Source organism: Melospiza melodia, chromosome Z, assembly GCF_035770615.1.
Source record: "Melospiza melodia melodia isolate bMelMel2 chromosome Z, bMelMel2.pri, whole genome shotgun sequence".
In the NCBI taxonomy this organism is placed as follows: domain Eukaryota; kingdom Metazoa; phylum Chordata; class Aves; order Passeriformes; family Passerellidae; genus Melospiza; species Melospiza melodia.
The window spans coordinates 50,861,174-50,876,810 of NC_086226.1; the positions used below are offsets into that span (position 1 = coordinate 50,861,174).

The 15,637-nt window shown below is 38.6% G+C and overlaps 1 protein-coding gene across 1 annotated transcript in view; it reads left to right on the plus strand.

Moving 5' to 3' along the window:
• Nucleotides 1–15,637, plus strand: part of ADAMTSL1 (ADAMTS like 1) — a 311,100-nt gene that overhangs the window by 186,437 nt on the left and 109,026 nt on the right. The window contains exons 7-8 of the mRNA XM_063181380.1: nucleotides 1,471–1,545; nucleotides 4,448–4,605. Of these exons, the coding sequence (XP_063037450.1) occupies nucleotides 1,471–1,545; nucleotides 4,448–4,605 (233 nt within the window). The remainder of the gene's footprint in view (nucleotides 1–1,470; nucleotides 1,546–4,447; nucleotides 4,606–15,637) is intronic.

Consider the following 15,637-nt stretch of genomic DNA (forward strand, 5'->3'; position numbering starts at 1 on the left):
ACTTTTGTGGCACTTAAAGAGACTGCTTACATTTCTGTCTCACTTCTGGGGTGGTAAGAGGCAACAAAGTATGAGTATTTCATCCCATAAAGCTTTGAAATATGAGTGTCAAGAATTCCTATGCTGCGTTACAGAATTTAAAATTTAAAAGGGTTCTAGTTCACAGGTTTTGAGATATTATGGGTTTGGATGGATGAATGTATTGCTTAAAAGTTCCTGTTTCTGGTAGTGTTTCCCCTCTCTGTTGGCTCTCTACTTTGGATATAAAATGACAACATCAATCACTATTTTGCTTTTAAGTGACAATCCTGATTTAACTGGGTTCCAAGAGTTTTCCCAGTTAGGTCTGGGCAGAAGTGTAAGACCCCAACTCATATATTTGAATGAAAGATAAAACATTTTTATTGGCAGAGTTGACCTCATCTGAAAAACACAGTTTGGAGAGCAGATCTGTAGGTCCTGCTAGAAGGCATTTCATAACATAGATGAGAGCAGTTCTAATGAAGAAATAGTGAGAGTTTTTCCTTTCACATCTACCACCTTCTCACTCCCCAGAAAAATCCTTTTCAGCATGCATACCTTTTCCTTCCGAACTTCCAGTTACATGGGAAGAAGGCAGAAAGGACAGGGAAGGGTGAATGGAAATGTGCTGGTTAGTCCAGGCCAGCATTCTCTGGGCAGACCACTTCATAATCCAAATATAACATTTTGTGTAATCTTTCTGTGTCTTTGTGTCTCCCTTCAGGACATTACTGGGATTACTGCCTCTTTAGAAATGCTGACCTAACTAACTTTAACAGCTGCGTGTGACCTATATGTTAATTCACACCTTGGTTTAAATGCAGTTGGCAAAGTTCCCAAGGGATTCAGAGGTGCAAGATTCTTCTTTAAGGCCTATTTACATGACAGGGCTTCTGCTTTTCCAGGGGCTTTCTGCTTGCAGTGTAGAAAGGGAAGCAGAATTATAGCCTTTATGGTCATTAAAATAAGAGGTGTGAAAGGGGTACCTGAGAACAGTAGGAGACCATCACATGTCATGGACGGGATCATGCAGAAGCTGTGGGGTTTAAGTGGGAAAAGGTCAAGTGAGAAATGGGAAAGCTGTTCTGGTTAAATATCAGAATAAGCTTATGCTCCTCTACTTTACCACAAACACTGATTCAAAATACTTGAGAGTTTTAAGTGGATTTTTGATGAAATAAAAACTTACTAGTTACTTATGAAAACCATAAATAGTTGTGAAGGAGTTGGGAATAAATAAAATGAACAGGTTTGGATTCTTCTAAGCAGAAGGTTCTTACTACATTTAACAAGTTCCTTTTCCAGATTTTTAGTAATAAGTCTTGGAATTTTTAATTGGTCCTAAGGTTTTTCTTTTGACTGCCTTGTAAACACCTATTTCAATGCTTATTTTAAAACCAATGGGAATTTCCTTGCTTATTTACTCCATGTGTTTTTGCATTCCCACAGTGGATGATACAGTGGTTGCTGTTCCCTATGGAAGTAGACAAATTCGCCTCGTGCTGAAAGGACCTGATCATTTATGTAAGTAGAAGGAGTTGGTGTACCCTTGTTTAAGAGAGCCTTGGTAACCTGCAGTGCTCTGTTTACACTGTGGTGTCTGGTTTCCCTCTCTCACATTACTGATTTCAACACACAGATGAGTCCTGCTCTCAGAAGTTTTCCTCAGACCCAGTTATCTCAGTGGTACACTCGTTTCAAAGCAGACCTTGGCCAACAGTGCAGAGTTCTTCAGCCTTCCCTAATTTTTCGGTCATTTCTGTTTTGCTTATCCTTTGGCTGGCTCACTTGGTGTCAAGTGCTTTTGTTTAAAATTAATAAAGTACGTACCACTGAGTGAGGAAATATTGAGAACAGTAAAGTATCAGCTTCCCTGCAGCTGAGCTCAGCCACCAAGCTGCTCATGACATTAACACATTTCTGTTATGATCTTTCTCTCTCCCCTAGATACACATATGCATTCACACCGTGTGTGTACACATGCACACACACACAAAATCTCACTCTAAAGATCTGAAACCGCATACAAAAATATAACCTTGTTCTTTAGCAGTGATATTGCTCCAAGGAGTTAAGACCACTGAGTTCTGCTAGCCCATCATTTGGCTATAACACTTTCCTGCTTCATCTGTGTATCCCAACAGCTGTATATCCCTCTTTCCTGGAAGGACTCTTAGGATTTGTGAATATTCTGCTAGAGTTGAAGGCAAATCCATTTGTTTAATCAATAGAAGCTCCTGGCACTCCTCTCTTTCATCTTCCAGTGCAGTAGCTGCTCACAAGCTGCTTCCTTTCTTATCTGCAGGAAATTAATATTAGAGTATTAGTAAATATGATTTACTGTCAGAATAAAAACCCAATCTGTACTGCTTGACCTCTCAGTAGCACAAATTGTTGTAAGATAAGTCAGGCTACCCTTTCCCTTTTCCAAAAGTCTTTAGGAATTTTCTGCCGTACACACCATTTACGTCTTCTGTGTTTGTCAGTGTAGGTACAAATATGAGTGTCAGCAAAGATGTGAAACACCAAATCATTTCGCTGCCTTCATATTTTCTTTCACCTCACAATTTCATACACTATATCAAAATAAGTGATGGCTTACTGGGGCTGTACTATGGCTCCCTCCTTGTGTTGAGAAAACACTAAGTTCTTCAGATTTAAAGCTGTGCATAAAGACCAGCAAATTACAGGTTATAGACCAAGCAAAAAATGTAATAAGTTTTTGTTGAAAGTTCAAATGCTGCCTGTACCTCAACTTTAAGTTGTGTATTCCTGAGCTGCTCCAGTATGGCTGATATTATTTTCCCAGTACCTGACATGCACTCTTCTTTTATCTCTTGTCTTCTTTTCTGATATGGATATTCTCTTCCAAGGTAGAAAATTTTGTCCTTTTGTTATTGTTTCAGTGAAATTGAGCTATAAGACAGCTCAGAGAGAAATGAGATTTTCTGGAGAGATGGATCTAAAGCTTCACTCAGGCCGTATCATATTTCATTACAAAAAGATTTGAATCAGCAAGGTCTGCCTCAGTCACTGGTTGAGATTTAGATTAACTGCACTGTGTAAACATGAATATGTCCAAATATATCTCTTTCTGGTTTCAGATGTCTCCTTGAATCTTTCTGTTCACTCATCAAAGGATTTTATATATGTATGAGCCACAGTCAGTTTCAGGGGGAGGGAGTATTTTCCCCTGTGAACTTCGGTTGTGGGAGAAGTCAACAGGAGGCTGATTATATATACACAAGTCTTAAAACCATCTTTATTCCTGATGCATGCAGCCTTGCCAAAAACACATAGATGGCCAAGTGCATCACAAAGGAGGAGACTGGTATCACTGAAAACCAAGGAATTCATCATTACAGTGAAAATTCTTAGTGTACTGCCTCGGCAACTTCCTTCCTTAATTAGTTCCCTTAATCCATAATGAAAAGCAGTGAAATTACTGCAAATGCATTTTTTGTTCCCTAATTAGAAACTCAATACATGCAAATAAAAACTTCTTTTCTTTAATTGTCTTTGAAAATATATCTCCATCATAGATTAATAGCATGCCTTAACTGCCTCACTGTGATAGACTTTTTCTGCGTGTGTTCATAAATATATGTGAAAGGTTTGCAGCTTTACAGTCTTTCACGGCGAAAGACTGTGTTGTTTTTAAATAACTATCAGAAACGTTTTATCGGTGAATGTGCTGTAAAGCATAATCTGGAGTTGATGAATGATGAAACAGACCTAGTTTCTGACTGTTTACTTCTATTTAAACAATTATCATTACTTTTAATATGACAATCAGAAGTAGCTACTACAAAACAGTAACTGAATTAATGCCCTTTTGGGGAACTGTGAATACAGAGAGAGACAGAGGGAGAACTCAGGAGGGTTCAGCACCCACATTCCCCTTCCACTCCTCTGGGATGGGTCAGACTGCTTCTGGAGAGGAAATGGGATTGCTGTCATACTGATCTTTCTTTCCTGGATATCCTGCTTTCAGTTAAACGTCTACCACAACAACATGTGGTTAGTGACCCACCTTTGAACTGCAAGAGGGTACAGCAACTTAGCAGTGCTCTGGGCCAAGGTCTGAGTCACGCTCCACATAGGAGCGTGACTTACTGAGGGTGAGTTAAACAACAGCAAACATGCCTAACAAGGAATGGATTAGTATGTCTGGAAGAGAGTGAAAACATGACCTATGGGTGAGAAGGGGAATGTACGCTGAAAGTTAGAGGTTTGAACAAAGACAAAAAGCAGATGGAAGAGAAAAAGGAAAAGGAAGGTGTGCAAATGTGAATAACTATGGGAAAAGAGTTGCAGTATTACTAATTTTTGCTGTTGTTTGGGGTTCTTTTGTTTGTTTGTTTTTTTCTGCCCTCACTTCAAATTGCAATGCTCTGGTTTCCTGACATTTTTTTCTGTTTGTCAGATTTGGAAACTAAGACTCTCCAAGGTGTGAAGAGTGAAAACAGCCTCAGCACCACTGGCTCCTTCCTTGTAGAAAATTCTAGCGTTGATTTCCAGAAGTTTCCTGACAAGGAGATCTTAAGAATATCTGGGCCTCTCACTGCAGACTTTACTATCAAGGTGAGGGTCATTGGTCATTGACATCTTAGAGCAACATAAGAACAAGAACACAAGAAGTGCTAGAAAGATGAAAGAGATTTTTCTAGATCTTAATTTTCCCATAGATGTTTATCACAAAGCCTAATAAAGGCTATCACTTGAACTCTACATGTAATTCTTTATGGTGGTATGTCTGATGAAAGCCTCACGGGAAACTCTTAAGGAGAGGGAGATTGCATTTATGTCAGGAAAGGCATATCCAATATATGCCCTAAAAAGAAAAGATGAACTCATTTCAAGAAAAGACAGATTACTTTCTATATGCACTACTGAGGTACTTATAAATCAATTACATGCAGTTATCTTTGTCTGTGATAAGTAGAAAATGCGTCTTTGGCCCATGGCTTGTTGGGTGTATACTAGTGTAATTGCACAGAAGACTGAAAGAAAGGGAAAAGCTCTAAAATAAAGGGATAACTTTGCTTGAGAAGTCATGGCATCATTTTGAAGTCCTGCTTTTAGTTGCACTGGCAATAAGAGGAAAATTGTTTCTTCCCATTAGAGCATTTCTATTCTTCCAGGTAATATAAAACACATTGCTGGAAGCAACGCAAACATTCTGTGGGAAAACAAACATACAAAAATGAACATTTGGGAGTTGCAATAAAATAAATCCTTTTCCAGTAGGTCCAAGGAACTGAAGGATTTCAGCTGTAAAACTGCAAAACCTGTATCATGTCCAGGACTATGTAAATTTTTCACTATGAGCCCCAGAGGTAGATGACATTTGCTTTAACCTAGAGCTAATGGCAGCTAGAGGTTTGAACAGTGTACTGGAAAATGTCCTAAGTGATTGTCCTGGGTTAAGCTGAGCTGTGCTGGAGTGGGTTAGCTTGGAAAGTAGCACAGTCCTGCAGAATGTCCTCTGTCCATCGTGGTATGTAGGCAGCTGAAAAAGCAAATTAAAATTTTCAGGACTCATGCACAAGGAGAAGCCTGGACTAAGGAATATGTTCCTTCCTTTATGAATGGCCAAACAACGATGACTTGCTAAAATAGATACTGTTCAACTCAAAATATCTAAAACTCATTTACCTCTTTTACAGATGATACAGAGATGGCAAACATCAGTGCAATGTAAACCATATTTCTCACTTTGTTTTATTTCTGCTGTCTGTGAATGTCTGGCAGAATAGTTATAATATGTTTATGGGAAACAGCTAATCACATAGACCAATTATCTTGCAATGGCAACTGGAGGGTTCTACTCTCTTCCCTATCTTTCCACAGTTGTCTTTTATGACAGGGAAAATACCTTTATCCCTTAGTGCTTGCATTTCCTTCTCTATCAAAGCAAGGTAAGAAGTGCTGGTTAAATCAAAGGAGTAATCTGTATAAATTATGACAGTCCAATCAATGTGATTGTACAAGTTGACTAGGCATGGGCAACACAGATGGTGCTGAATTGAGGTGAAATTATTTTGAGTTCTGCTATGTGTTTGTACCTTTGAAAGTCAAAGTAACCTGACTCATTGGGTGTTAAATCTGTTGTCTTTCTTTTGGATATAGAAAAAGATGCCAAAAGCCCCAACCCACTGTTCATGGTTGTAGGATCTTTTCTAAGATGAGAATTAAATTTTGCATTGGATGAGGCACTAAAAAATTCTCTTCTCTTGAATCACAGTACATTGTTAATCAACAGCTATAGAAAATACTTTGGCTATTCCTTCATGCAACACAGATATTATTCTGCACTATTAAATTATTTTTCTAACAAGGTTTTTTTCTTCTGGATGTTTATTTTGTTAGATTTTACCAGATATAAGCACGCACAGATGCGTGTACAGCTGCATGCAATCCAAGATGCTACCTCTCAGTCATGTCAGGCTTGGAAATTGTTTTTCGTACGTGCTTAATCCATGATGATTTTCCCTTCAGGTTTTGAAGTTAAATTACTTGAAAAAATCGGAATAAATATTTCTCTGTGGTGTTAGTAAGCTTTTCTTACAAAGTGAGATCTCTTTGGGTGCCAAGATTTAGTTTCCTGGGCCAAGGCAGATTTTTACGCAAACAGATCTGAGTGAATTTGTAGATGTAGCAAAACTCTAGTTTTAGAATCATTGTTCCCAGAATTATTCTTGTAAGGCTTTTCACTTCACCCTGAATGCTCTTATTCAGAGGTCAAGTTAGATGTCTGGATATAATTCAGAAGTAGAAACTCAATGTGAGAGTTGACACTTAACTTTCCTTATTGGTAACACAAAGTGCTTTAAAATTGCAAGAAGAAACCTCACGCTGTTCCTGGGGGAGCTGAGTTGTATAATTACTGGATTTCTTTACTGTGTAGTAATCAATGATACATTCCTCCTGTGCAAAACGCTTTGCAATCTTTTCACAAGATGTGTAAATAGTAGAAATAATTCAATAAAACTGCTGTATTTAAAAGAAAAAGTTGTTATCACAAAATTGAAGCAGGAGCAAAGCTTTTATTGTTCCTATTTTTTGTGCTGATCATTTGAGAATTATGTCTCCACTGTAAACTTTAATTTTTGAAAGGCAGAAGACCTGGCAAATGTGCCAGTAAACTTAAATCCCACTAGAACTACTTTTCCTGAATTCTGATGATTTCTCTGTGTTGATGTTTTCAGTACAAAATTCTCGGTCTCATGAATAGAAATGCTTCTTTACTGTAAGAAAAATGTGTTGTGTTTGACATAATCCTGACGAAATTAAGGTCCACTTTCATTTGGAAATCTGTTTCTGTGCTCTAGAGATAAGAGTAGTAATATCACACAGGGGGACCTGCCCGTTATGGCAGAGCTGCCCCTAATCTGCTCTGTTGCTGGTGCAATGATAATTCACTTTTCTGTGCTAAAACATCTCCTCTGTTGGTAGTGTACATTTCAGACCCTAAACAGAGAATCTTGGGGTACTCAGTTCATGTCATCCATCTGCTCTCCTTTGAGCAGGATGAAGCAGTACTGTCAGACAGGATCTACAGATGTCCATTTAATGAGAGCAGACATCACCTGATAACTGTAAAAATGAAATGCATTGGTGGCAAACATGAAATGCATTAGTGGCAGGCTTACAGGAACCACCAATAGCAGCTGCCAGTGAAGAGTGAGGCTGGCAGCCTGTTAGAATCTGCTTCACAGGCTGATTGTTGCACTGCTAGGGCCTTAAGCCTGTGGCTGAGGTGTGAGCCAGCAAAGACCATGGAGTTTAAAACAGGGTCTAGTGAAGGGCATTATCTAGGCTTGGGTTTGGTTTGGAGGATTAATAATTGTAGGCCTTGATCTAGGCTGGACTATGTTTATTTTGGTTTTAAATCCCTAGTATTGATGAGGTAGTCATAGTGTTTGCCCAGACCAAGTCCTTTGCATGAGGGATGCATAAAGTTGATTTGCACAAATGTTCGTCTGGAGGCTTTTAGAGGTATTTAGATTAGGATTGCATTATATTGATGTTGTCTTTTTGTAGTGCTAGAACTGACAAGCCTTGGCTAAGTGCTGCTGCCAGGAGAGACTGTCTGGTTCTTTTTATTTTTGTGCTGGTGGCTGGGGTATGCTGCTAGCTGATTAAGAAATGGAGTGGACTCAGTTCACTTGGGCAGAGTTACTGCTGAAATTAGGGCTTTGGCCACCAATTGTCCAAAAAGTCATAAAATGCATCTCAAAAGTGGATGCTGAATTACGCAGAACTCCAGAGCTAGCCAGACAGCTGTTGGCTCAGCTGCAATCTAGCACTGGCAGAAAGTGCTGGTGAGATAAATGCATTTGATAACAATCCAGGTTAGCAAAAGAAAATAAGGTTGGGACTTAGTCTAGACTTCCTGGGACTTGCAAGGGCATGCAGGAGATAATGAATGTACAGGCAGCCAGCTGGCAGAGAGGTTGATGGGCCTTCTCAGTCTAGGGCCAGGATTGGATTAAATGTTACTTTGAGCAAGGAGCACACAGTGATTTACTCTGTGGCATGAAATAATTTATTTCAGCACTGGCTTTAAGGCAGAGGCCAAATGATGCAAATTTGCTTGAGCAGCAAAGAGCTACTGTTTATGGTTCACATATTGTTGGATATTTGAGGCATTATCATATGAGGATTGGGAGTGAGGACAGTAAAGCTCTTCTGTGCAATTTAGTTCTGATGCTGGCAGATGTTTCCAGAAGACATTATACCTCATATTTGGGAGAAGGCTTCCTATTAGGTGGGAAGTGGTGAATCCTGGAAGCACTGACAGCTTGGGATTAAGATGATGCTCCTGGAAGTAGATGAGATAGAATTAAGGCTGAGTACACAGAAATAGTAATAGTTAAAGTTTGGTGTAACTGATTCAGCTTTTGTGCATCTAGAAGAGATACATAGAATATTGTCAATTTGTTCTAAAGCAAAAGTACCTCTTGAGATATGGGTCTTCCTGAGGTCATTTTGGCACACTGCAAATGGGATTTAGCTGGAAGCATGTCTATATCAATGGTTTTTATCAACCTATGTTTATATTCAATGCTACTTTTCCAAGTAATAGTCATAAAAATCACCCAATCTGATCTCCTCGTATCCAAAAAATACACAATTTTTGTAATAATTTCTAGGTCAAACTCACAAGTAATGATCAGCCTGAAAAGAGATGCAATCCTTAATTATCTTGACTAGATCTTGTGGCAAGTTCAAGAAAATTATTTTTTCTTCTCTCTTGGCAAATGAGGTGAAATTTATGGAAAACCGTGACCTAGATCTTTTCAAAACAATGTGCGGCTTTTATTTCATATCAACCTTTTTTTTTTCTGTTCACTATAAATTACTTCAGTTAACAGTATGTAGAACATAATCATTTTCCTAATCAATATATTTGACCTTTAGGCCTTGCAGTGATTTCCTTAATGAATGATACACTGTGTAAAATGAGGAATGCATCTCATTGTTCAGAACTTGGTGCAATACTTTCACTGATTCTTTCTGGTTCTCCCACTCTGAGAAACAGGAAATTATTACTACTGTTTAGCTCCTTTCTCCTTTACTTCTGTAATTGATGTCTCTGCCATGATAATTTGCCTCTTTCCTAGTGTCTGCTTAGACTTACAGGATGGTTTGGGTTGTAAGCAACCTCAAGGATTCTCTAGCTCCAACTCCGCTGCCAGGGCAGGGACACCATCTAGTAGATCAGCTTGCTGAAAGCTACATCTAGCCTGGTCTTGAACATTTCCAAGGATAGAGCATCCACAATTTCTCTGGGCAACATTTTACAATGTCCAACCATGCTCACACAAAAGAATTTCTTCCTAATATCTAAACGAAATATACCCTCTTCCAGTTTAAAACAAATATTCTTCGTCCTGTCTCTACATGCCCTTGTCAATAGCCTCTCTTCAGCTGTCTTGTAACCCCTCTAGGTACTGAATGGCTGCTGTAATGGAGCAGATTCCCCAGCCTCAACTACCCCAACTGTCTTGATGCCTTAGGAACCTAAAAATGAAACAACACACACTTTCAAGATATTAGTGTAGGAGGTAATATGAAGGCTGGTCTTTATTGGGGACCTCCAGGGGCAAATGTGGAAAATTACCACAAAAGCCCACCCACACAGGGTGAATACAGATTACAGAATACTGAATACAGAACTTTAGCAAATTAGCCTGACAGAAATCACATATTAGGAGCACCAGTGGTGATGCAGTTCCTCCCCCAGTCCAAGCCCCTTCTAAATCCTTCCCCCTTAGACAGCCCTAAACTTTTTTGATAAAAATTTGTCTCGAAGCACTGGTTTTTAGCCCCTGTTTCCAGAAAGAGCCAAGATAGGGTGCGGACTTTGGAACATGCTTTGTCTTTCTGCTTAGGAAAATACTGAAGGCAAGTTACAATAATAGACTACAAAGCTACAAGTGTATGTGTAAAGATCACAGAGAATATATGAAAGAAAAAAGATAAAAATCCTAAGGGAACAGTCTCAGCCTTTTCTCATAGGAGAGGTGCTCTAGCCCTCTGGTCATCTTCATGTACCTCCTCTGAACTTGTTCCAACCGATCAGCGTCTTTCTTATGTCTTACTCGATTTAATCTTTACTTTTTATCAAAGGTGTTCCATAAAAAGTTTATTCTTATTTCCATTCTCTGTTTTTTTCCTGATTTCAAGGTGATTATACAGTCACAATTTTTAAAGTACACATAAAAATGTATTTATGACCAGTGTTTAATTACATAGATGGATATTTTGAAAGAATAAATTTCCTGTCAATATATCTATAGTTTAATAAAATGTAATAAAATTATTTAATGTCTATTTTATATAAAGAGATATTTTTAGATAAATATATATGTTGAAAAAGAGTGAACTTAAACTCTACAGTTACTTGAAAGGACGTTGTAATGAGGTCGGGGTCAGTCTCTTCTCCTACGTAACAAATAATAGGACAGAAAGAAATGGCCTAAAGTTGTGCCAGGGGAGCTATAGATTGAGCACTAGAAAAGGTTTCATGGCCAAAAGGCTGATTAAATGTTGAAACAGGCTGCCCAGGGAAGTAGTGGAATCACCCACACTGAAAGTGTTCAAAAACTGAGTAGATGGTGGTGCTTAGAGACATGGTGTAGTGGTGAATTTGGCAGTGTCAAGTTAGTGGTTGGACTGGATGATCTTAGAGGTCTTTTCCAACCTTAATAGTTTTATGATTCTGTACACATAATAATCAGAACAAATAGATTTTACCTGGCTGTGTACTTTTCTCTCTGTTTTTCTTCCTTTCTGCAAAATTCTATTGATCTTTTTAACTGATGCTGCATCCTGAGCTGATATTTCCAGAGGAATATCTAAAACAACCTTACTATGATTCTGAATAGTAAAAGCTAATGTGGACAACAGTTTTTAAATAATTAGCATATATAGTTAATTGGGGTTTCCCATAGGCGTTATTTCTTTTTTTACTGAACTCACATTTTAGTCTGTCAAAACTTAGGGTGCTTTCACAGATGGTTTCCATTTTAGGCACCATTCATAAGCTTTTTCATTAGCAAACTTGGTAAGCTCATGATTGACCCTTTAACCTGCTCATCTGCGCATCTGGCTAACAGCTCATGCCGTAGCATGTGTCCCTGATGGATTCCACAGTCCTTCATCCATTGCAAGAGCAGGTTGTTGGACCATTATTTGTTACCCAGTAATCAGTTCATGGGAATATATTCTGGGAGGATCTGTCTAGGACCTTTGGTGAGGGACCTAGGAAAAATCTAGAAGAATTTTAGATTTAGATTAAAACTACATTTATTTTTTTTTTTTTTTGTCAAAGTGCTCAGGAAAATTATCTTTCTCAGGGTACTACTGAAGTTGTGTTTTCTTTTTGCATTCTATCTACTCACCCAATAACTGAGCTAGAAGATATTGGACTGAAGTTTTGTTCATTAGACATTGCGCATTGCGCCTTCTGAAAACTGTTAAAAATTTCTATCTTATATTTATGTGTTTGAAACCACAGTTTATGCATGTAAGTAAACTGAATATGATCAAATGTGATTTGGATTTGTGGTTCCTGTGCTCAACCAGTACATCATTTGAAATTACTGGGTGGATGCTGTTTGGATCTGAAGATGTGTTACTGTTAATTTTACATACTTTAAAATACTGCTGATCTGAAATGTACTGGTAGGTTTTAAGGCAGTAGAGACAGTTTCTTAGGCATGTAATTTTCTATTGCTCTGAAAAAATGCTATTTGTAATTTTTTTCTTTTCTTATTCTGTAATTTTTGTTTACCTATATTTCTTAAAAATCAGTCACTTTTTAGTGCTATGAAGGCTTGTTGCCAACCTTGTTCAGTTTTCACAATTTTAATAATTTGTGTGTGGCAAAAAATGCCCTTTCAATTAGTTAATTTTATTTTTATCACAATACGATCCTCTTTTTACATTGATTTATCTGCTATTTCCATTAATAAATTGTTTCATAAATATTCTGCAGTGAGGATTAAGGTGGCTTATTTGAAGGTGAATTCTGTTACCCTGGTTGTTGATGGTGGTGAAATGATCTTTCCACAATGACTGGGATGTTGGTATCAAAGCACAGATGCAACACATGTGGTTTTGGGGTATTTGGGGTTGCCTTTTGTTCCTTGGAACAATTTTGGTCTTCTCATTTGAGAAACATCCATATTTGTTGCACTTACTAGTGGATTCTCTACAGGTTGTTAATTGTTATAGCTGCTACTGCAGGTTCCATTACTGCCAGCTATCCTAGCAAATCCACTGGAGTGATTTTCTCTTTTTCTTCCTCTTTTGGGCAGAATAATGGAACTGGTGAAAGATTTGAACCTTCTTTCTATCTTGGCTTTGTGAGAGAATTAATCTAAAAGCTTTTTAACAGATATATCACCTAAAGGAATACTGTTTAATCCAAGATTGAGGCAGGGTGAGCAAGTTCCAAGTCAGAGATACTTTGTAAAATATGTAAATCAGTGACAAGGTAATTTCAGAGTGATTTCTCTGGTTGATTTAGAGGCTTAAATTGACAAGCAAGAGATGGAGCTGACTTTCATAAGAGGGAGTGCCCTAAATCCCAGCTGATCCAACACAGGACTATCACAGTCAGGGGACGTGAATGTAGATATCTAAGTAGATATCTTCCCTGGACCTTGAGGGCAGAAATCCTTTCAGCATTCCAAGGGGAGGACAAAACAAACTCAGAGATGTTATGGGGTAGTGCTGTCTTAAAACCTGTGCTTGAAAGCCTTCAGCATCTCTCATTATTTACATTTATGTGCTTTTTATGTTATTTTAAACAGTCTTGTAAACTTGTTTTCCCATGACAATGTCTGGCTTCTATTTCCTTCAAGAACAAATTATTAACAGCAACAAATCTCTTGTACATCCGCCTTTATTTTTCAGTGCAAGTTATCTCTTGCAATACTGAACCAGGAATACAACCAGCAATATTGAGGCGCTCTAGGTAGGGTATTTTTATACTGACACGAGAAGCACAAAATTACATTTGTCAGATTTCTCATTCACTACTTTCATTAGTATCAATCTGATGATTTGGTATGTGGAACTTGCAGAAACCATTCAGGATCAGAATCGGAATCAGAATATTAATATGGGAGAATCCATTAGAACTTATCTAATAAGCATGGTGGCATGGAGCCAGTTCGTAGCAGACCAGATCAATTTGTGTAAGACAAAATTTGCTGGAGCACTTCCAGAGGAGGACAACAAAGCTGGTGAATGGCCTAGAGAGTAAGTCCTGTGAGGAGCAGCTGAGGGAGCTGGGGAGGAGGAGGCTCAGGGGTGACCTTATCACTCTCTACAACTGCCTGAAAGGAGGCTGTAGCCAGGTGGGAGTCAGTCTCTTCTCACACGCAATCACTGACAGGACAGGAGGACACAAACTTAAGTTGCACCAGAGGAGGTTCAGGTTGGACATCAGGAGGAACTTCACTGGAAGGGTAGACAGGCATTGAAATCGTCTGCCCAGGGAAGTGGTGGACTCAATTTCCCTAAAAATATTCCAGAAACAACTGGACATGGTAGTTAGTGCTGTGGTTTAGTTGGCATGGTGGTTTTTGATCGAAGGTTGGACTCCATGATCTGGGAAGCCTTTCCAACCTTCATGATTCTATGATTCTGAGGTACAAAACAGTAATTCCCTTTCTCTGTCCCCATTTGGGAACACACACACACACACACACACACACACGAGAAAGAAATGGTGTCATTCCTCCTCATCTACCCCCAACTGCATACAATGAGAACATTTTATTGAATGCACTTTTTATGGCTCAGCTGTACAAGTAACGCTAATAATTACTTGGTTATGACGGCTGGTTATAAAGTGCTGATTAAATTTTGAAACTGTCCAAGTAAACCACTGCAGTTTTGTAGATCAGGCCATATGTTCTTCAGAGAACAAAAAGAAATGGTTCAGGCATACACTGCCAAAATTAAGCAAGAAGTGGTCGGGCTTTTGGGAACTTTACTTGTTTGGTTTTATGTGAACTAATAAAATTTTGGAGCTACAGGAAAAACCAGAAAAGTGCAAGGGTGAAGTCAGATGTTGCAGTCTCCTGTTCAAAGAGCAGGTCAGCATATCTCAAAAAGATTACACACCTTTTGTGTTCAAATTTTTATTTTCTTGTTTTCTTGTGACTTTCTGTGACATGAACCAAACCAAGTCTGCTGAGCAACAGTTTGTACTTCTCTTGCAGCATCCTAGAGAGGAATTAGAAAAATTAGTGTCAAAAAAGTCTAAAAGAGGTATTTTTTTCCCAAGGTCTTTCAACAGAGAAAAAAGATATCTCTGTTGATAGTGACTGTAGGCTAAACAGTGGATAATCTGAAGACTTTAGTTTTAACCAGTTCCACAGATGACTGGTGCTATTCTTTAGGGTCGACAGCCAACTGGACATGAGCCAGCAGTGTGCCCAGGTGGCCAAGAAGGCCAAGGTGACAGAAAACAGTGACAGAACAAGAGGACAAGGTCTTAAGCTGTGCCAGGGGAAGTTTAGGCTAGACATTAGGAAAAATTTATTCATTAAAAGAGTGATTAAGGGAATCACTTCTTGGAATAGTCTGCCCAGGGAGGTGGTGGAGTTACTCTCTGGAGATACTTGTAAAAGGACTGGACAGGGCACTCACTGCAGTGGTTTACATGAGGACATAGGTTGGGCTTGATGATCTCAAAGGTCTTTTCCAACCTAGTTCATTCTGTGATTTGCTGATTCTGTGAAACTGTTAAGGGCTGCTCTGATGTTAGGAATGCTCCCAGTTCCCCTGAAAGTTAAAGGAAGGCAAGGATGATATCTGGGGAGTTGCCATTCACAAATGCAGGGATGAGTGCTCTGCAAGATCTGGGTACTTCTGACTTCAGCTATTAATAACTTTAGATAGGATTTTGTTTGCAAATATAACCATCAGTTGCTATTTTTTCTAGTTCAGTTATCTACGTGTGCAAGACTCATTGTTATTTAGAGGACTAGCTTAAGAGTCTCAGGTGATGGCCATCTCTGTTTGGATCTTTGGAACTTCTCATAGCTACAAGGATATTGCTAATACTGCAAAGGTAAAAAATTTCATC